Source organism: Mastigoproctus giganteus, chromosome 10 (assembly GCF_048544385.1).
Source record: "Mastigoproctus giganteus isolate SK-2022 chromosome 10, ASM4854438v1, whole genome shotgun sequence".
NCBI lineage: Eukaryota > Metazoa > Arthropoda > Arachnida > Uropygi > Thelyphonidae > Mastigoproctus > Mastigoproctus giganteus.
Window position 1 is genome coordinate 213,722,444 of NC_143584.1, and position 22,437 is coordinate 213,744,880.

At 39.9% G+C, this 22,437-nt stretch overlaps 1 protein-coding gene across 1 annotated transcript in view; it reads right to left on the bottom strand.

The window, feature by feature from the left end:
- Positions 1-295: 295 nt before the first annotated feature.
- The window catches only part of Fkbp59 (FK506-binding protein 59kD), an 82,307-nt gene continuing 60,165 nt past the window's right edge, over positions 296-22,437 (bottom strand). The window contains exons 6-7 of the mRNA XM_090382365.1: positions 20,858-21,046; positions 296-616 (exon numbers count right to left, since the gene is read on the bottom strand). Coding sequence (XP_090238491.1) covers positions 467-616; positions 20,858-21,046 — 339 coding nt within the window. The 3' untranslated portion in view covers positions 296-466. The remainder of the gene's footprint in view (positions 617-20,857; positions 21,047-22,437) is intronic.

Below are 22,437 nucleotides of genomic sequence, written 5' to 3' on the forward strand. Positions count from 1 at the left end.
TGAGGTCTAAAAGATATAGCCATTTTTGATTAAATGTGTTAGGAGGGAACTGCCAAAGCAGCTGTCACAATTTCTTAAATTATTGCGCAGTAATTCCTTCAACATTGCTCTAGTTTTAACTCTTAGAACTTTATTAAACTTCCATAAACTACATTTAATCTTCTAGTTGACAAGCAAGAATGGATTAAGCAGTTGAACATGGTAAACAGAATTTTCTAAATCACAAATGAAATCACATTTTTGCATATATACATTTTATTGGTGAAACAATAACAGGCTATGAAAAAAAAAAAAATAAAATAACGGAATGATGTGAACTACTCTTCTCTTTAATACCAGTTCAACCAAAAGATCACAATTTTGCCAGCAAACATTTTGAATTAACAGATTAAAGTTTTAAATGCATGCACATCCAAATAGAGAATTTTGTTTTCTTCCTGAAAGTGGTTATTCAGATATTACCACATCATACTGAAGTAGCATCTGAAATATTCTTGGTATCACTGAGTTCAGAACTGATTTCCATAGGTTCTTCAGCATTGATATTTTCTTTTCCACCTTTTTCGGGACATTCATAAATTCCACTTTCAAAGTTGCTCTCTTTATTTTCTTTGCGCTATATAAAGAAAATAAGTCCCTTAACTGTTATTTATCAAACAATACAATTTATGGAATATTATATTTGTACAAGAACACTAACAATTTTCATATTTGGTTATGCCAATATACACAGGAAGTAATAAATCTCTCTGCATAATGACATTGATATCCAAAAATTAAGTTACTACCATAAAGCAAAAATAATGTGTATTTAATGGAATATTCTATCAAATCATTCATAAATGACTATTATTAAAACTTAATACAGTTTGAAAAGAAATTTGCCTCTTTCTTGAATTAGAATTACCACAACTAAGGCAGTCCTGCAAAAAATTAAAACTGAAAAATTTTAAAGGAGCTACAATCATCCCCAACAACTCAAAATTAGTTTACAATGTAGTAGTGGCATGTGATGCAAGAAAGCTTATGCAGCATCAGCCAAAAAAAAAAAAAAAAATGCCATTCCCTCCAAATGCCTGTCCAGATCCTCAAATTTATTTAACCTATCAACTTCCACAACAGATGGAAGTTTGTTCCAGCAATTAACCACCTGCTGGCACATTAATTCTATATCTGTCTTTTCTTAATTTGAATTTATGCCCCCTTAGGTTTGTAATCTGAACAAGTGGAAGGATCCCATCAGAATTCAGTGTGCTCAACCCATTCAAGGTCTTATACACCTCAATCAGATCCCTTCATTACCCTCACCAATCTTGTTGTCCTTCTCTCTACACGTTCAAGCAAATCTACATCCTAAAATGAGGCCTCCAGATACAGAGGGACAATCACCACCTTCTCCCTGGTAGAAAAATTCCTATATATCATTGACAAAACCCCATGACCTGCCCTGGCAGCCTGTCTGCATTGCTCAGAAAACTTCATATCTGACTGCACAATCACCCAGGTCTTTCATTTTCTACCACCTTAAGTGTAGTACCACACAGTTGGTACGTTTCTCTGGGGTTACTTCTATCCATATGCAGTACTTTGCATTTGTCAAGGTTAAACTTCAGTTGCCACTTCTTAGCCAATCTGTCCAAATTATCTAGATCCGGCTGCAGTAGCACACTGCCATTACTGTCATTAACAACCCTGCCAACCTTTGTATCATCTGCAAACTTTAACACTAAGCCTGATATACTTTCATCAATATCATTGATAAATATACAAAACAACAGTGGACCCAAAACCGAACCCTGTGGGACTCCACGAAGAGCAGCACCCATTAATTACCACCCTCTATCTTCTCCCACTCAACCATCCTTTTATCCATTGTAGCAACTTACCCTTAATACCATTCTGCTCCAAATTGTACAATAGTCTTCCATGCGCAACAGTGTCAAGTTTTCCTGAAATCCAAATATATATCATCAAAATTATTTTTTTGCATCCAGTTCCTTTGTAACATCATAATATCCTATCAAATTTGTCAGACAAGACTTTCCCTTAACAAACCCATGTTGTGTCCAAGCTATAACTGAAGTCTTGTCTAGATGATTCTGCAATGCATCTTTAACCAGTCACTCCATTATTTTACCCGGAACAGAAGTTAAACTGGTCTGTAATTACTCTTGTCACCCTTCGATCTCCCTTTGTGAATTGTAGATACATTTGCACATCTCCAGTCTGTGGGGACCTCCCCTGAGTCCAAAGATGCTCTCATAATTATGGCTAGGGGTTTGCTTAGTTGCTTTGCCACCTCCATTAATATAACTGGATAGATCCCATCCACCCCAGGTGCCTTTCTTATGTTTAACTTCAACAATTTCTCCTCCACTTTGCTCTCAGTTATTACAAAATCATTAAGCACCCTGCTACAATTTGATAACCTTCTGCCATTTTAAAACCTCAATAACTCCTCATGTGTGAATGTAGATGCAAAATACTCATTCAGTTTGTTTGCTATCTGAGCAGGATCATCAACAGTCGAACCATCGATAGCTAGTGGACCAATCAGATTCATCCCCTTCCTTTTAGAGTTTATATAAGTAAAGAAATCCTTGCTGTGTTTCTTAGCATCTTTTGCCAAAGATTTCTTGTAATCTGCCTTTGCATGCCTAACCTCCTTTGTGACCTGATTACAGACTAGCTTATATCTGCCATAGGCTTCTGAGTCACTTGATAATTTATATGCATCCCATGCATTTTTCTTCTCTGTCACGAGTCTCATTAGTTCATTTGATAACCATTTAGGCCTAAACCTTGAACAATATTTCTTAATAGGTATGAAACTTTTAGTAGCATCCACGATTAATTCTTTGAATGCTTTCCACTTAGAATTTACTGTTGGTAACATCGTCAGTTGATCCCACTCTACAGAATTTAAAAACTGTCTGAGACCACTGTACTCACCTTTACGGAAACAAAAACCCTTTCCTTTACCCCTGATGGTAATTATATCTTTAAGTAAATCCCACATCAGTACACGAATGATCACTGCCACCCAGTGGTTCCTTTATCTGCAAATTCTTAATACACGAATGATTACTGCTGATAACCAGATTAAGAGTATTACCCACTCTGGTTGCCTCTCGAACATGCTGCTGCAGAAAACAATCATCCAATAAATCCGCAAAAGTCTTACTAGTGTGTGAGTGACCAACTCATAAGTTCCAGTCAATATCTGGGAGTTAAAATCCCCCATTATAAGACATTCTGATTTATTAGCCCGCTCTATTTCTCTGTACAATTGTTCATTGTACTCATTTGAGTCATTAGGCCTATAACACACTCCTACTCTTATTTTTGCTGTTGCAGTGCTTATGTCACACCAAACTGACTCAACAGTGCACTGTTCATCTATATCAACTGGATGCACATCTTTTGATTTTATGTTTTTCTTAATTAACAGCATAACACCTCCTCCCTTCCTGTCTGTACACATTGTACTCCCCAAATTCCAGTTCTGCATTCCTTATATCTGTGTGACACCACATCTCTGCTATCCCAACGATATCCTTCAAATTCATTTACTATACATGTTCTTATTATTAGTTACCCTAACACATCCCATATACCCCCCCTGTTTCACGATGATTGCCATCAGTCTGGGAAAAACCCCTCGCTCCAGGTCACTCCTTATTCTAATAGAAGTTGTGCAAGAATCACCTTCACCTCTGCCTGCGGCTACTTTTAACCTTTTAGTCCGTGAATCCCCCGAAGTTGGCAGTTTTCCGACCCAACACTGCCTCGATACATCGGCAAATATTCTTGCACCCTTTATATTTAAGTGTATCCCATCGCTGTAGAAGCAGTCTCTCCTGTTAACAAGCACAGACCAGTCTGAAAAAAATTTTACCCCTTGAGCCTTGCACATTTCCTCCAGGGCCAAATAGATTGACAAAGCGCTCATCATGTAATCCCTCCTATCGTGTCTGGGCAGAATTGCAGACACTTTCAACTTTAACCCTAATTCTCAACTTTTTTTGCAACACTGACCTGTACTTGTACTCTTAATGTCATTTGTGCCAACGTGTACAACAATATCACCTTTTGTGCCCTTAAAAGATGACATGCTTTACGACATCAACTTTTACCCCTGGTCTATGCCCTAATTCAATTTCCAAAACAATTTTAACAAGCTCCAACTCTAGAAATTTGGCTTGCTACTCCACCTAAAACTTATCATTGGTTTGAAATTGACTTACCAATTGGAAAAGCAATTTTATTCAAGGGTTTTCTGAGAAGCTTCACATGGGACTTACAAGAAGTGAAGGTTCCTTCAAAGATATGGAAATGAGTGTAGCCATTCGAGCCTTCCCAAACCAATGCCAACAGATCAGTGCATGTTTCCTCCTTACGTAGATCAATTTCTAGACTGAACCTCAACTAAACTAGAGATTAGCCTGGGATCAGAAACCACATTACCTGTACCAAGTCAAACTCCTGTGGAAGGGACAAACCCATCTTGAATCCTTTCCTAAGACTTCTTTATATTTTACCTATAAACTGTCATTGTTGGACCACTAAGAACACAATGCTCCGTGTGGCATCCTGGGATGTAACTGTTGACTGATTTTGAACCTGCCTCAAGTCACCTTTTGTCTCACAATATTATCACCTTCAGCATTCTACCATCAGTAACTCCGTTGTATTTCCACACATGCACCTCATCAGAGTTTCTATAGAAAACTAAATCAGATTTGGTTTGGTTTGGTTTGGTTTTGGTTTTATTGGCGCAAAAACAACTAAGGTTATATTGCACCAGGAAACAATTAAAATATCAACAAAGAAATTCTGGTAACCTTTAAAAACATTACCTTGTCAAATTGTTATTTATATATATATAACGCAGTATACGTTTAAAAGTAAATTATCCACTTTATATATGTGTGTATATATTGATAGCTTGTAAAAATTTAAAAACTGCCGACACGTGGTTGTTGTCTGATAAAATCTGACTGAGTGTATAAGGCTCAGTTGGATGAGTAAAAGCGGTAAAATATATATTGCGAACATGGGTAAAATTAACACAATCTATTAAAATATGCTTTAAAGTTAAAACGGTGTCGCAAGACTCGCACATAGGACGGTCATCCGCCCTCAGCAGAAAAGAATGTGTCAAATGACCGTGTCCTATGCGGAGTCGAGCAAGAACAACTTCCTCGCTCCGATTCCTGCGCAGACTAGACTGCCATGTTTCTATTACAGGCTTTATTTGTTCTCTGTCTGTGCCATAGTTCTTGCCATTGGGAATATATCTTGTTGCGTATTATTTGCCTGTAGTCTGTATAGGGGACTGACAGGCAACGATTATCAGTGGGTGTTGCTGATTTGGCTGCAGCATCAGCCAAATCATTTCCCTTTATCCCAATGTGGCTAGGAATCCAGCAGAAGCGGATATCAAACTTGCATTCATGAAGAGAATGTATCTTCTGCTGAACCCAACAAAGAACTGGATGAGAATTGTGTCTCATAGATAATAAAGCCTGTAATACACTCAAAGAGTCGGAATATATTATTGACCTTTGGAATTGACAAGTTCGAATGTGATCCAAGGCTAGCTCTATAGCATACAGCTCTGCAGTGTATATGCTGGATTTGGGAGGAATCTGCTGAGATATTATAGTTATTATAGTGTCCGGAAAGACAGCAGCAGATCCTACGCACGATTCAGACTTCAAGCCGTCTGTGTAAACGGGCAGGAAGTCTGAGTGCTCAGCTTGGTGTGCAGAGTAGAGCTGCTGGTAGACAGATGATGAGGTCTCAGACTTTACCCATTTCTTAAGGGAAAAGTCGCACGGTGGGGGAATTTCTTTTCCTGTTTGTGCAACCTTGTCTACCATGATGTTAAACTCTGAGTAGCTTTTGGACACAAATGCCAAAAGGTCGGTTGGCAGTCTTATGGGTATTGTACAAGTTTTCCCAACGTGGCTCAAAAACGGATGTCCACGTAGGATGGTCTGGCAGGGATTTCAACTTTAAAGCATAGTTTAAAGACAACTGCTTACGTCGAAGGGATAATGATGGTTCGTTTGCTTCGACGTATAAGCTCTGGACAGGAGATGTGCGATATGCTCCAGTAGCGATACGGATGGCCTGATGATGGACAGGGTGAAGCCATCGAAGGGCACTGTCTCTGGCTGAGGAGTATACCTGGGCCCCGTAGTCTAATTTGGGTCGTACAAGTGCACGGTAAAGCCGTAGTAGGGTGCATCGATCTGCTCCCCAACGCGTGGAGGAGAGAGAGCGGAGAATATTTAGTCTCCTTGTGCATTTTGTACGAAGTTGACGAATATGTTCGAGAAAGGTCAACTTTTTATCAAACAAGTCCCAAGAATTTTGTGTCTGACACTACTGGAATAACATTTTGTCCGAGCCTCAATTCAGGTTCAGGATGAAGATTACGCTTGCGACAAAAGTGTATGCAAACGGTCTTCTCCGGCGAGAACCTGAAGCCATTAGCAAGTGCCCAGGAATTAAGGCAATCAATGGCTTTCTGCAGTTGTCTTTCAATAACCCTCATGTTGCATGACTGACAAAATATGCTAAAGTCATCAACATAGAGGGCACAATTTACAGTTGGAGGAAGTTGTTCTGTGATGGAATTGACTTTGATGGCAAAAAGCGTGACACTTAATACTGATCCTTGTGGTACTCCCCCTCCTCTTGGCTGAAGGAACGAGAGAGTGAGGATCCCACACGAACTTGGAAAGATCGATTGGCTAAAAATTTGGACGATAATTGGTGGTGACTTTTGGATCCTTTCCTGGCTTAGGAAAGGCAAGAACGATTGCCTTTCGCCAGGAGTCCGGAAACTGCCCTTCAGTAAAGATTCTGTTATACAGAAGGAGCAGACAATCCATAGATTTTGGTGAAAGATGTTTAATCATTTCATAATGGATGCCATCTGGTCCAACAGCACTTGCTTTCGAAAGAGCGAGGGCTCTTTTCAGTTCCTCTATAGTGAATGCCCCGTTATAGGGATAGAGGCCCTGGGACTTAAAATTAAGTGCCCGTTTTTCGATTTTATATTTCAGGACCAGGAACTCTGGGGAATACGAAGATGTTGCAGAGATGTTAGAGAATGTTTCCCCCAAGAGAATTGGCTATTGCAATAGCGCATCCATTATAATCTAGGATTGAAGAAGGGTGGGGTGTATATTTTCCCTTCATTTTCCGGATTTTATCCCAGACTACCTTAGAGTTGTTGGTAGACTGGTTAATAGATGTAAAACGGATCCACGATTCCTTTTGACTTTGATGACGGATGTAGCGTGCTTTGGCTCGTGCACGTTTGAAGGCTATAAGGTTGTTCGTGGTAGGATATCGGCGAAATATCCCCCACGCTTTGTTTTGAGCCTTTTTTGCTGCTGTGCATTGTGAATTCCACCAAGGTTTGGGAAATGGTGGAAACCGGGCAGATGTTTTTGGAACAGCGTTCGCAGCTGCTTGGACGATGATTTCTGTGATGTACTTTACTGCATCATTGATCGGCTCCCGACTGACTGTACTGAGGTCAAAATTTGCCTGATGTTGGAAGGCATTCCAGTCACCCTGATAACCTAAGAGGAAGACATGGTCTCCCACTGTGTAACAAGATTATCATGGGGAAGTGATCACTTCTGTATGGATTCTCCTCCACTTCCCAAGTGAGTGAAGGGAGTAGAGAAGGGGAGCAGATAGAGAGATCATTGGCAGAAAAAGTACGGGTAGGCATGCGGAAGAAGGTGTTTGTTCCAGTATTTAGAAGGGAAAGGTCATTGAGCATACGCTCTATGACTCGTCCCCTTCCATTGATGTTAGCACTACCCCACAGGGTGTTATGTCCATTCATATCCCCGAGAAGTAAGTAAGGGGGGGACAACTGCGTTACAAGATCATCAAGGTCTTCCTGGGGGATGTCATTCCCAGGTGGCAAATAAAGAGAGCAAACTGTTAATATAAATCCCACCGAAAGGCGAATTGCAACAGCTTCCATGCTAGTTGTAATTAGCAAGGGCTGAACTGGGGTCTGGTTACCCACAAGGATAGCCACTCCCCATGTACAGGGCCATCCACAATTCTATCCTTTCGAAAAAATGTGATGTGCATGGTGGGATCATCATTTGCCTTTAGATATGTCTCCTGCAAGCAAAAGCAAACTGGCTCGTGCTTTTGCAGGAGGGCCTTGATGTCATCAATATTTCGGCTTGGTGGGTCCATCAGGCGGCTTCCGAGGTGCTGAGGGCTTACTTTTATCAGTCTCGGATTTATCTTTTTTGGGGAAGAATGGACGCTGTCCCGTGTCCATTTCTTCCTCCGCAAAGAGTTCCAAGACTGAATCTTCGGGTACCTCCTTCTGCTCGACATCCATCTTTTCTTGGGTACTAGGGGAGACTTCCCCTTTCTTATTCTTTTCTTTCATAATTACCTTTGTTACTTGTGGAGGATTAGGAGGTACCGATATAGGAGTGGCAGCTGATTGGTCCTTCTATGCAGGTTTTTGAGAACTTAAGAGATAACGCGTGATGGGAGTGAAAGACTCCTTTAGAGGAATGGTCATAGCAGGGAGATGTCCGTACTTCTGGCATTTAAAACACCGTAAAGGGTTCGGAACGTATGGACGCACTGAACAGTTGATGTATCCAGCTTTAATCTCATCAGGAGGTTTAGGAGAGTTAAAAGTCAGGATAACGCTCCTGGTTTTAAGAATTTTTTCATCCCTTCGCGCAGTGATTCTCTTGACGGCACTGACTCCCTGTGGTTTTAATTCGGAGCAGATTTCCTTGTCGGTTACGTCGAGAAGGTCCCACTCCGAAATGACACCTCTCGATGAATTGAGTGTTCTGTGTGGTGTCACTGTTACGGGTATTGCTCCGATTGATGTTACTCGGAGTAGATGTTCTGATTGCCTGTCATTTTTTGTTTCAATTAAAAGGTCTCCAGAACGAAGCCTCTTAACTGATTTGGGTGAACCTGCTAACCCATCTAACCCTTTCTGAATAAAAAAGGGCGACATTTTACCAATCGGTGTTTCATTGGTAGAATGCATGATTAAGAACCTTGGGACTGACCCTGATGGTAATTTGGTTCGCTGCCTCTTTGTAGCAATAATGCTATCTGTCTCTCTGTCTCTGTTTTCAGATAGGGACCGGGTTGGGGCCCCTGAAGGAATATATTTATCAGGATTCATGAAGTTTTGAAGTGGTTCAGTGCCCGGGCTCCCCACCCACCACGGAGCCCAAAGGGACGCCCACTACCTGGCATACAATAAATGCGCTCGCGAGTGGGACGCCAGGGCTACCCAGACACTATACCCGCACCGCCACCAGCCTGAATCCTGTCCCTCGGACCATGAGGGTAGGGGCGTGGCATTGACACGGCGGTTGACCCTCGCAGGCGAGCCTACTAGCCGATTGATCCTAGCCGGGCCTTCCAGGACCACCCATCTTGTCGAAGCAGGGGCCAAAGTGGTGTATCGAAGCTGGGCCCCTCAACCACCAGGTTCCCCCTTTCCGAATTTCCACGGGTCGCAGCGCACGGCAAACACGCCGGATTCCATTGATGTAAGCCTGGAACCTGGGCTGTGGATCCCAGTGATGCTAAGTCCAGCAGCGTCGCTGGGAGGTCCCCTCACCACGTACAGGTGCCCACGTCGAGGGGACTAAATCAGATGTATTTTGTATGCCCTTAGAATCAAAATGAGCATGCATTCTTACTGACCACCTGTTTTGATGCCTAAAATCTTATAACATCCTATTAAATTACTGAGCCGACCGGGCTAGCCGAGTGGGTAAAGTACCTACCCGGCAACCCAAAGGTCGCGGGTTCGATTCCCGCCTCGGGCTTGGATCAAAGTACTGCAAAAACCTTGGGAGGTGCAATATGGCCACAGAAGCCGATGCGCCAACAACTACCAAATCAAAAAAAAAAAAAAAAAATTAAATTACTCTAGTGCGAGGATCAGCAACCTGTGGCTCGCAAGATGCATGCGGCTCTTTGAACACGTAACTGCAGCATCTTTTAGCCTGCACGTACAACCAACATATATTTGCAAGCAAATATTTTCGAACATGAACTTTAATTAAAAATACACTGGTGTGCAAAACTCAAGGACCAACACTATTTCTAAAGGTTACAACTACACAATCTTTACTTAAGGTACTCTTTACTGATGCGAGTAGATTCAGTCTCAGCAGTGATTCTGGACGTCAGCTAATCTGGCAAGAGATTGGTATACAGTATCACCCCCACAAACATCACCACTGAAAGGGCTCGATATGTTCTCGTCTGGGGAGGCATTACCTTGGATGGACGTACACAACTTCAGATACTGGAAGGCAGTACCTATAACCGGTGCACACTACAGTACTGAGGTAATCCTTCCCCATGTGTGTCTGTTCCGGGGTGCCATTGGCCCAGAGTTCGTGTTTAGCAATGATAATGACACACCCCATCGCACTGCAGCTGTTGATATACTTTTGGAAAGTGAGGACATTGTTCATATGGATTGGCTTGCCCATTCTGCCAATCTAAATCCCATCGAACACATATGGGACGCTCTTGGAAGATGCCTAGCGGCACATCCACACTCACCAGCTGAAGATAGCGCTGACAGAGGAATGGACGATGTTACTGCAAGAACTTATCAACAACATTGTTCTAAGTATAGACAGGTGGCGCAAAACCTGCATCGACATTAGGGGTGGCCATATCTCCTACCTAGGACCACCTCTTCCCTTTGTTCCATCTTTGGCAGTGATGCATCTGTATCATCATTTCTGTACCTCACGAGGTTCCTTTGGTATGCTTTTCCCATATCCTGGCCACTCCTATGAGAAGCCACAGGTGAAACCTGACCGGTCCTTAAATTTTGCACAATACAGTAAATCAAGAAACTGTCTGAACAATGCAAATCTCAGCATGTTTAAAGATGAAAATTACAGCATACTTGCCTGATGTTGAGCAACTTGCTCAAGAAGTCCAGCAGCAAAAGTCACTAATTCAATGTACATTTTTTCAGTATTAATAAAAAAAACTCCCCCTCCCCATCCCAGCTTAAGCTAACATACAGCTCTTGGGATATATATATATATATATATATATTTTTTTTAATTAGATTTAAAAAAAATAGCTCTTCACTTGAAAAAGGCTGCCGACCCCTGCTCTAGTGTATCAGTATTTTACAGCTAAACTTCTCCAGTTACAAAATGGAGTCAAAATTAACATAACGGTGAAGAATCCATGGTGCCATAATTTTATAGATATTAAAAAGTAATTAAAACATAACTCCACATTTTGAAAGCAACAAATCTGTTTATTGACTGTAATGTTAAGAAAACTTGTATCTGGAACATGCAATACACTAAACTAATTGCTTATTTACAGATATTTCTAAATTCACTTTAGAATTCTGTTAAAAGTTGAGGCAAAATGGATGGGACTGTCCATTTTTGATTTGGCTTGATAAAAGAAACTCAGATTGAATTCAGAAACCTCTATAGGGTTAAAAGTAATTCAGAAAAGAGAAAGCCTGGTTTTTTCACCCTACACAGATAAAGCAACATTTTAATAAATTGCAACAATGCCAAGGAAATTAAGAATTTCCGTGTAATTGCTGATAACTAGCTCTTGTGGGCTGGTTGCACAGGAGATGTTATTGCTGGTAACTCTATTGGCAAGAAGACAGGGAATACATTAGGCAAAAAAGGATAGGTGGAGCAGGACCAGGGTATGTCTGACAGGGGCAAAAGTTGATGATGTAGAGCAGATATCTTTTGGTCCTTGAGGTTGTCACAGACATTCTCTCAGATATGCCAGACAAGCTGTACTTGCTACCTGGGAGTCTAAAACGCTGATGGAACTGATATTCGGGTGACACTCAAGTCAAGTGGACCCAATTTCGGCGAAGTCCGGACTGTCTGTAACAGCCAAATCCTCTGCTTGCACCTTCACGATTGTGGGACTGTTAGTAATCCTGGGTATAACCTCCATGCACAAGCAGATGGTGGGTGACCACCCAGGTGTGAACCAACGTAAGCAGGGGTCGAGGTGTGGCGCCCACACCACATGGAGGAACGCCGCCCCTCTATGTTACCAGGCAGTACTAGGTGGTAGATGACTCTCATCAACTGGTGAAATACCACCCCTTTGCTTATTGGAGGCTTGAAGTGGTGGAACCCATGTTTAGTCTCTAGAGCTAAGTTCCAGTCAACCCTTCCCTATCTCTTCCATCATGCAGTATGATTGATGACTTTTGAGGTTATGATGAACGTCGTGGCGAGATCCAATATTCCTTACATTTCGAGGGTACAGCTCTAAAACGGTTTTCGCAGGCCGGCCGCTAGTTAGTACACTGGACCGAACCTATTGGTAACTCTCTAGGAGGCTTCCGGATCAGCTAGTGTATAATCTTGCTACCTCTACTCTGCCAGATAGTGACTGGAGGGAGTCCGAGGTAGTGTGTATGCGGGGAGAATTGTCGAGGCCACGTTATGTCAAGGATCTGGGTATATTCTTACCACATGTACGCCATATCCAAAAATTTCATTACTTCATACAGCATGTCCCACCCACTTTTTCTTACTATTGAATACACCATGAATTGTCAAACTAATAGAACAAGCTTATCTGCGAAAAGATCTAAACCTCCCAAGGACTTCCTAATTCATTTCACAAATATACGTGGTCTCAATTCTAATCTCAACGACGTCCATTTCCACTTGCAGTCTGCCAAACCACATGTACTTTTTCTGACAGAATCTCAGTTATCGGTTGATTCAACTACTGCTCATCTCAGATGCCCAAATTATTCGCTGTATGATTCCTTTCGCCTCAAAGGTGGTACTTGTGCATATGTCCGTTCTGATATTCCCTGTCAGAGACTTGGCAATTTGGAATCTCCTCTCTTCGATCTTCTCTGGCTTAAAATCTCTCTACCTCTTTGTGTCAAATTCATCTGTCTCTACCGTTCTCCCAACTCCACTAATCACTTGGAACTCTTTGACTTCCTCTCGTTGCAACTTGACTTTCTCCAGTCCAACTTTCCTAACAGTGAGGTAATTTTCCTTGGTGATTTTAATGTTCACAACTCCAGCTGGCTTCCGTTTTCTAGTCACACTGACCCAGCAGGTCGAGATGCTGAGGCTTTTGCAATTACTAATGACCTAGCACAGATTGTTCATTTACCTACAAGAATACCGGACAATCCGAATCATACAGCCAATACGCTTGATGTTTTTCTCACAAACAACCCTTCTAAGTACACGGTCGAAGTGAGAGGTCCTTTAGGCACTTCAGATCACAACTTGGTGATTGTCTCTTCTCCAATGGAACCTTTATCTCATGGCTATTCCCAACCTCGTGTTGTTTGGCATTACAAGAATGCAAAATGAGATGATCTGCGTGACTTCTTTTCTTCTTTTCCTTGGTCTGATTACTGTTTCAAAACTTCTGATGTCAACGTTTGCTCAGATCGTGTCAGTGAAATTATTCTTGCAGGAATGGAATCCTTTATCCCACACTCCACTTTAAAATCTCATCCTTTATCTAAACCTTGGTTTTCCAATAAATGTGCTAAGGCTGTTCAAGAGAAGAATGTTGCATATCGTAATTGGCTTGTTTCTAATTCTTCAGTTTCATTTTCTGCCTACACCAAAGCTCGCAACAATTGTAAAGCAGTTATTAATCAGTCCAAACTAGAGTTTGAACAGGCTAAGAGTAGAAAACTTGCTTCTTGCCCTAATGGTAGCCGAGCATTCTGGTCTCTTGCCAAAGCTATTGGCCGCAACTTTTGCCCATCTCTGCTTCCACCTCTGTCCAAACCAGATGGTTCTGTTGTCACTTCAGCCAAGGATAAAGCTGACCTGCTAGCATCCCATTTTTCTTTGAGCTCATGTATTAATGATCTTGGTAAAACACCTCCCACCATTCCTAACACGCTCCATTCAATGCCTCCTGTGGTCTTCCGTCAAAAGGATATCAGAAGGATTTTGATGAATCTTGATGCTAAGAAAGCTCCAGGTCCTGATGGTATTTCTCCACTTGTTCTCAAAACCTGTGCTCCTGAACTTACTCCTATTCTTTGCCGCCTTTTTTCACTTTCTTATTCCAAAGGTGTTTTTCCTTCTGCTTGGAAATTTGCTCATATCCAGCCAGTTCCTAAAAAGGGTGACAAATCACTCCCATCCAATTATCGTCCCATTGCAATTACTTCTACTCTTTCTAAAGTAATGGAGAAATCAATTAACCGCCAACTCTTAAACTACCTAGAAACCTTCCGTCTGATCAACGATCACCAGTATGGATTCCGCCAGTGTCGATCCACTGGTGATATCCTGGCTTATGTTACCCATTTATGGACTACTTCAATGGAAAGGTTCGGTGAAACACAAGTAGTTGCTCTTGACATCTCAAAGGCTTTTGATCGTGTTTGGCATAAAGGTCTTCTAAACAAGCTTCCATCTTATGGTTTGCCAACTGTTTTTAGTAATTGGTTATCCAGTTTTCTCTCTGATCGCTCACTGAGGGTGATGGTAGATGGCTCTCTGTCTTCTAACTTCTCCACTAATGCCGGTGTCCCCCAAGGTTCAGTTCTTTCCCCCACTCTTTTCTTCTTGTATATCAATGACCTTCTTCCATTGACTGGAAATCCTATCCATAGTTTTGCCGATGATAGCACATTGCATTCAACTTTCCGTTTTGAGAAATCCTGTCCTGCTCAATCAGCTTCAACTTCTCGAAAATCTGCTACCAATTCCTTAAATGCCGATCTTCAGGTAATTCTCCAGTGGGGCAAAGACAACTTCGTTGATTTCAACCCTTCTAAAACTCAGTCTTGTCTTATATCTCGCAAAAAGGATTCGTCTGCTCCTATGCTTATCTTTAGTGACACTCCAATTTCTAGGCAAAAGGATATACCTCTTTTGGGGATTACCCTGACTTCTAATCTCTCTTGGCACAAGCACATTACAAATATTGTTTCCTCTGCATCTAAAAAACTTGGTTTTCTCTTTCGCTCTCGGCCTTACTTTTCTTCCAAACAGCTGCTCACTCTGTATAAATCGCAAATCTGCCCTGCCATGGAATATTGTTCCCACATTTGGGGTGGTGTGCCCCCAAAACCTCTCTCAGGCTTCTTGATTCCATTCAGAAGAGGGCAGTTAGGTTAATTAATGACTCATCTCTAACAGAGTCTCTCCACTCGCTTTCTCATAGATGCACTGTTTCTGCTGCTTGCCTCTTTTACAGATACTTCCGTGGGCACTGTTCTTCTGGATTGGCTTCTATAATTCCCGCTCTCTCTTTCAAAACAGTCCGAACACGTGCCACCACCAGCCAACATCTATTTACTGTCCAACTTCAAACCCACAGAACCAACTTTTCATCTTCCTCATTTATTCATTCAACTGCCGTTTTCTGGAACAACCGTCCTTCATACGTATTTCCTGAAAATTACAATCTACAGAAGTTCAAGTCCAATGTCAACAAATATCTTCTTTCGTCTTCTCAACCTCCAACCCAAGCACGGTACTAAGTACTATAGGTTCTAATACCTCTCGTGTTTGGGGTTCACATTAAAAAAAAAAAAAAAAAAAAAAATAGATATCTTTTAAGGGTACAAAAGGTGATATTGTACCTAATGACCCAAGGGAAAGAGATCTGCATATTTACTTAACAAGCAGGTCAATGTTGAAAAAAAAGTTGAGTTAGGGTTAAATTTGAAAGGGTCTGCAATTCTACCCACACACAATAGTAAAGAGTATATGATGAGAGCCCTGTCAATCACTTTGGCCCTGGGGAGATTGTGCAAAGGTCATGGGGTAGAATTTTTTTTTTGGCATGGTCTGTGCTTGCTAACAAGAGAGGCTGCTTCTACAGAGATGGGATACACTTAAATAGAAAGGGTGCAAGAATATTTGCTAATGCTATCGAGGCAGTGTTAGGTGGATTGGAAAACTGCTACCTTGGGGCAGTAAATCAGAATGTCATGTAATGGGGGATTTTAATTTTCCAGATATTGACTGGAACTTGTGGGTTGGTCACTTGCCCGCTAGCAAGACTTTTGTGGATTTATTAGAGAATTGTTTTCTACAGAAACATGTTTGAGAGGCAACCAGAGGGAGTAATACTCTAGATCTGATTATCATCAGTGATTATTCATGAATTAAGAATTTGCATATAAAGGAACCACAAGGTGACAATGATCACATTGTACTTATTGCCTATTTACTTACTTAAAGGGTTTTTGCTCTAGTAAAGGTGGCCACTGTGGTCTCTGACGGTTTTTAAATTCTGTACAGTGGGATCAACGGATGAGGATAAAAACAGCAAATTCTATCCTTCAAGGAAATACTCTTGGAAGCTACTAGGCTTTTCACACCAACTAAGCAATACTGTTCAAGATTTAGACCTATATGGATGTCACATGAACTAATGAGGCTCGTAGCAGAGAAGAAGAATGCATGGGATGCGTATAAATTATCAGGTGACACAGAAGCCTACGGCAAATATAACCTAGTCTGTAATCAGCGAAAGTAATCTGTAATTTCGTGTGATTACAGCTAGTCTGTAATCACGCGAAAGCTGATTACGAGAAATCCTTCGCAAAGGATGCAAAGAAAAACAACAAAAACTTCTTTGCTTATGTAAACTCTAGAAGGAAGAGTATAAATCAGATTGGTCCACTTGATATTGGTGGTTGAACTGTTGATGATCCTGCTCAGATAGCTGACAAACTAAATCAGTATTTTGCATCTACATTCACACATGAGGAATTCTGTAAGGAAGAGGAAGACAGAAGTTTACTAAACTCTAATAAGGAGCTAAATGATTTTGTAATAATGGAGAATAAAGTAGAGCAGAAATTGAAGTTAAATATAAAAAGGCAACTGGGGTGGATGGAATATATCCAGTTATATTGGAGGCCAAAAAAAAAAAAAAAAAAAAAAATTTTTCCTCACCTGTACACTCCTAATAATTTACAACCTTCATCTTTTACAATTTTTCTGTGAGGGAACCCTTAAAGATAATTAATAAAAGCATCCTTTGATTCAGGAGAGGTCCCCATGGACTAGAGATGTGCAAATGTATCTCCACTACAAACAAAGGGGATCCTTTGATTCAGGAGAGGTCCCCATGGACTAGAGATGTGCAAATGTATCTCCACTACAAACAAAGGGGGGTTCAAAGGGTAACAAAATAATTATAGACCTGTTAGTTTAACTTCTCTTCTGGGGAAAATAATGGAGTCACTGGTTAAAGAAGTGTTCCAGGATTTCCTAGACAAGACTGCAGTAATAGTTCAGACAAAGCATGGGTCTGTTAATGGGAGGTCTTGTCTGACCACTTTGAATGGATACTACGATGTAGTCACAAAGGAACTAGATGCAAAAAATAATTTTGTATCATATATTTGAATTTTGAAAAAGCTTTGGCTACTGTTGCACATAGAAGACTGCTGTACGAATTGCAGTGGTATGGCATTAAGGGCAAGTTGCTACAATGGATAAAGGGATCATTGAATGGAAGACGTCAGAGAGTGGTAATAAATGCACACTGCGCTCCGTGGACTAAATGTTATTAGTGGAGTCTCCCAGGGTTCAGTGCTGGGCATATTTTTTGTATTTATCGATGAAAGTATATCAGGCTTTATGTCCAAGTTTTCAGATGTTACAAAGGTTGGCAGAGTTTTTAATGACAGTAAAGACTGTATGCTACTACAACAGGATCTAGAAAAGTTAGGTAGATGTGTGGAGAAGTGGCAACTGAAGTTTAACATTGACAAATGCAAAGTACTACAATTAGGGAAGTTGAGAATGAAAAAGACCCGGGTTAATTGTGCAGTCAGTTATGAAGTTCTCTGAGCAATGCAGATGGGCTGCTAGAGCAGGTTATGGAGTTTTGTCAATGATATATAGGAATTTTGCTAGCAGAGACAAGGTGATTTTTGGCACCTCCATAGCCAGGTGGAAAGGAGCAGCAGTGCATAGCACACGCTTCTTGATTAAACCGGGGTTCAAGCCAGTCACCACCAAATACGGAGGATGCGGAAAGGTCAGGGAATGACCACCGCATATCTCGGAGCAATATGGCCTTAGTTGCTAATGCTCCTTAAAAAAAAAAAAAAAAAACCAAACAAGGTGATTTTACCTTTGTATGAGGCAATGGTCAGGCCACACGTTGAATACTATGTACAGGTTTGAGGGCCTCATTTTAGGAAGGACATAGTTGATAAAACAAGCACAGAGAAAGGCAATAAGATTGGTGAGAGGAACAAAGGGGGTGCTCTTACCAAGAGTGGCTTAAATTCTGCAAGTTGCAGTAGCTGGAGACTAGGCACCTGCGGGGTGATCTAATTGAGGTGTATAAGGCTTTGAGCAGGCTCAATGCTGATGGGATTCTTCCACTTGCTCAGATTCCCCGACTTATGCGAATTCGGAGTTATGCGGTTCTTGATTTTTTTGTTTGGCAACTCTGCCGCCCACTGTGTTCAAGGTCGTTTTTCCTATGCTATCCATATACGGTGCGACGGTGGAGAGTGAGAGCGAAAGATGAACAAAATTCAACTTTGCTGCCCCATGAGCTGCACACATATACAAGAATTTGCATTCCAACTGTCATATTTATATGTGTGCGTTCAAATTTGCTCAACTTTTGTCGGAAATTACATCGTTTTCATGAATAAAAAAAAAAAAAAAAAAACTTTCCAGGCTTTAAGGTTTCCAAAGACCATGATGGTCGGCGGGAATGCAGCTGGTGACTGCACGTTAAAACCTCTATTAATTTATTGCTCCAAAAACCCCAAGAGTTTTAAAAAATATATCTAAAATTAGCTTACCAGTGATTTGGAAGTCAAAGCATAAAGCTTGGGTGACAGCTTCCGTTTTTGAGGGCTGGTTTGGTCACCACTTCATACCCGAAGTTGAACGTTATTGCAAGTCTAAACAGATTCCATTTAAATTGTTCCTTCTTACTAACAGTGCACCCAGTCACCCTCCTGCCACCGTAATTAATTTCGACCGACGTGTGAAAGTTGTGTTTTTGCCTCCAAACACAACCAGCTTGCTTCAACCGATGGACCAGGAATCATCAAAACATTCAAGGCCTACTACACGAGGCGTTCGTTTGCACGTCTGAATGAAGCTATGAGACAAAATAGTGATATCTGTTAAAGACTCTTGGAAACAATTCAATGTTTTAGATGCCATAAAAATCATTTAAGAATATTGGGATGAAATTCACCAAAAAACATTGGTGTCTGGAAGAAACTTTGTCCATTTTTTTTTTTTTTTCAAAAACGAGATGAAAAAAAAAAACAACAACGCCAGAAACTGATCATGTCACTCATATGATAGAAGTTGTTAATCTTGCCAGGCAATTAGATTTGGAAGTCAATGGTGATGATGTCAACGAGCTGTTGGATTCACATAGTGAGGAGCTGACAATGAATGAGCTCATAGAGATGCGTGAGCAAAACGTCACTGAAGTATCCGACACTTCAGACCCAGTTCCACCAGAAAAGCACATGACAATTGCAAGCTTGACAGGTCTCAGCTCAATTGAAAAGGCCTTAAAATTTTTAGAAAACAGACTCCAACGAAGAATGCGTTATAGCTACAGAGCAAGGAATAAAAAAATTATTAGCTTGCTATGAAGAAATTTTGCGTGAAAAAAAGAAGGCGCTGTGTCGTCAGACGAATTTGTTAGATTTTATGAAGCCATCGACGTCGAAATAACTTTTTTACGTAACTCATTTATTTTTTTAATACATAATTTGTATTAATATGTATAAATAACTGCAATTTTATTAAATATTTTTCTTTTAAACTAGTGTTTTTGTTAGTCCTTGGTCCCAATTAAACAAAATTTATATGTATTTATATGCACAGTTGTACCCAGACTTCAGCGATTTTCGTCGGACCCACCTATCGCGTAACTTCGGGGTATTACTGTATATATTTTTGAATTAATGGAAATTTAGAAAATACTCTGCACATTGCTTGACAAATATCAACTCTCTGATAAAAATAAAATATTACTATTTTTGTTACTGGAATTTATTTGTATTTTCTTAATTTTATCTTGAATTTATGTTTTAACTATTTAAAACATAAATCCACTGTATTTATGACATGTTTTTCGATATACACCATTTTAAATAATCCTAAAAATCATGAATAGCTTTAAAAAATTGGCCAGTGTGTACCTCACAGACATTTGGCCTGCCATTTACAATGGTTGCAGATGTGCCACCCATACAGATAATACCACTTTGCAGGGGTGCTAATGCACAATAGTGTCTAGAGGGCACCATGAATGATTGAACAACCATAAAACATCCAGCCCATGCCAGTCCTATGGCTGGAGACAGACTGCCAGTATGAAAAGCCTAGAATCATGTGGTCTAAGAGATGGAGCAAGGTCAATCAAATGACAACACAGTAAAAAGTATTGTGCAACGGGATGTATCAGGCATCTGTTTCTGTAACCACTGGTCACAGAGGCATAAGCCTCACTTGGTTTCACTCCTCTTGTCAGCTAAAAAGAAGCAACTTATGGGTACAGTGGGCACAGGAATGCCAACAACACACATTTCAGGTTAAAAACTTCTAGTTTTTAATTCCTATATCTATATGAAAAAAAAAAAAAAATAAAAAAATACTATAACACATTAACTATTTATCTTTTCTAAAATATGGTCTGCTTTAATATTCAATTGGGCACACTAATTAAATGATACTATATTTAAATTATCAACCTGCAAGCATTTAAGCCATGTAATCTTGTTTTATTAGTAAAAACAAAGCACCAGTAAAGGATTAAAAACACTAATTACCTCTGCATCCTGTTTTGCAAATTTCTCAAACATATTTCTATATGTTTTGCGCTCCTTTTCCAACTGCTGCTTCAGTTTATTTCTGCACATTACAATTTGGTTTTGGGCTGCTTTATTTGAGGGGTCAACTTTCAATACAGCTTGGAAATCTTGCATAGCCAAATCATATTCATTTATAGAAAGGTGTGCCTAGGATTATAGAAGATAGAAGTATACACTCTGTAGTTACTAGATTTAAGTTATTCTGTTATTAGTCTTAATAAATAGGTATTCTACCATTAAATAACTTCTGGTTTATGTATCACATAGAAATTTCAAAAGCTTGCACTGGACATGTAACTGATTTCATGACAGTTATTCTCTGCTACTCTTGACAATAGTGAAATACAAATAAAAATACTACCTGATGAAATAGATTAGGTAATACAATCCTATCAGAAACTGCACTGCACAAAACAATTAGGACATATCACAATACTGATTATTCCTTATTTTTATACAAGATTACCATAATGATAAAATACATTTAAAAAAATCTATATTTTATATTAAAAAAAAAATACATATAAGAGATTACACACTGGCTCCAGGTTACAAGTTAGTTATTTGGTTTTTAGGAGCATTAGCATCTGGGATATGTGGTGGTCATTCCCTGACCTTTCCACTTCCTCCGTATTTGGTGGTCACCACCAAAAAACTTCTATTGCTGTTTAAAATCTGGATCGAGCCCGTGACGGGCTCGATCCAGGTTACAAACAGCAATAGAAGTTTACCAAACTAACTGGTAAATTTCTAGTACTATCTGCAATCCGGAACTTGTATTTCCAGATTGCAGACTGTGAAATGAATAATGGCGCATCCAGCAGAACAATGCTGTGTTTCATGTATACCTTACAACCTTTAGTAATCAAAAATCAGACTTTCTGAAAAGAATTTACAGACTTTTCTTCCAAATTAATGTATGCATATCATACACTGTATCAGATAAATTATGCACATTGCCACAAATAAGAACATGATCTTGTTTTGTCATCAGCAGATGCTTATAAGATTAAATTCTTACCCAAACTCTCCTTTCTGATTTGGAAAAAAATCTGAATACTGCTTTGTTTCATTCTACTAAACATAAGGTGACAAACTTCAATGAATGTAAGAAAAATAATTGAAGTCACTTGCTACTGATGTATTTGGGTGAAATATTTAATTTATTATTACAATTACAATTATTAAAATTACAATTACTGTATTGTTTGAAAGAATTAATCAGTATTAACTTCCTACTATATTGAAATATTAATCCCAAAAAATAAAATAAGTCAACGTAATATCAAGTCTGCATCTTGGAAGCCCAAAACTTGTATAGGACTAATGAAGATTAGTAAGGATTTATCAACCTTGCAATAGTTTTTCTTTTGCTTCTGGGAAGTGAACTTCCCTCAAATTCTATTAATCATTCATTTCGTATCCATTTCCATTTTCTTCAGAAATTATTACTTATGTCAAGGAGGTTTTTATTTTTTTTTTTTTTGTATATATATTTCAATTGTATTTTTTTTAGAATCTTATCATATAGGATCTTT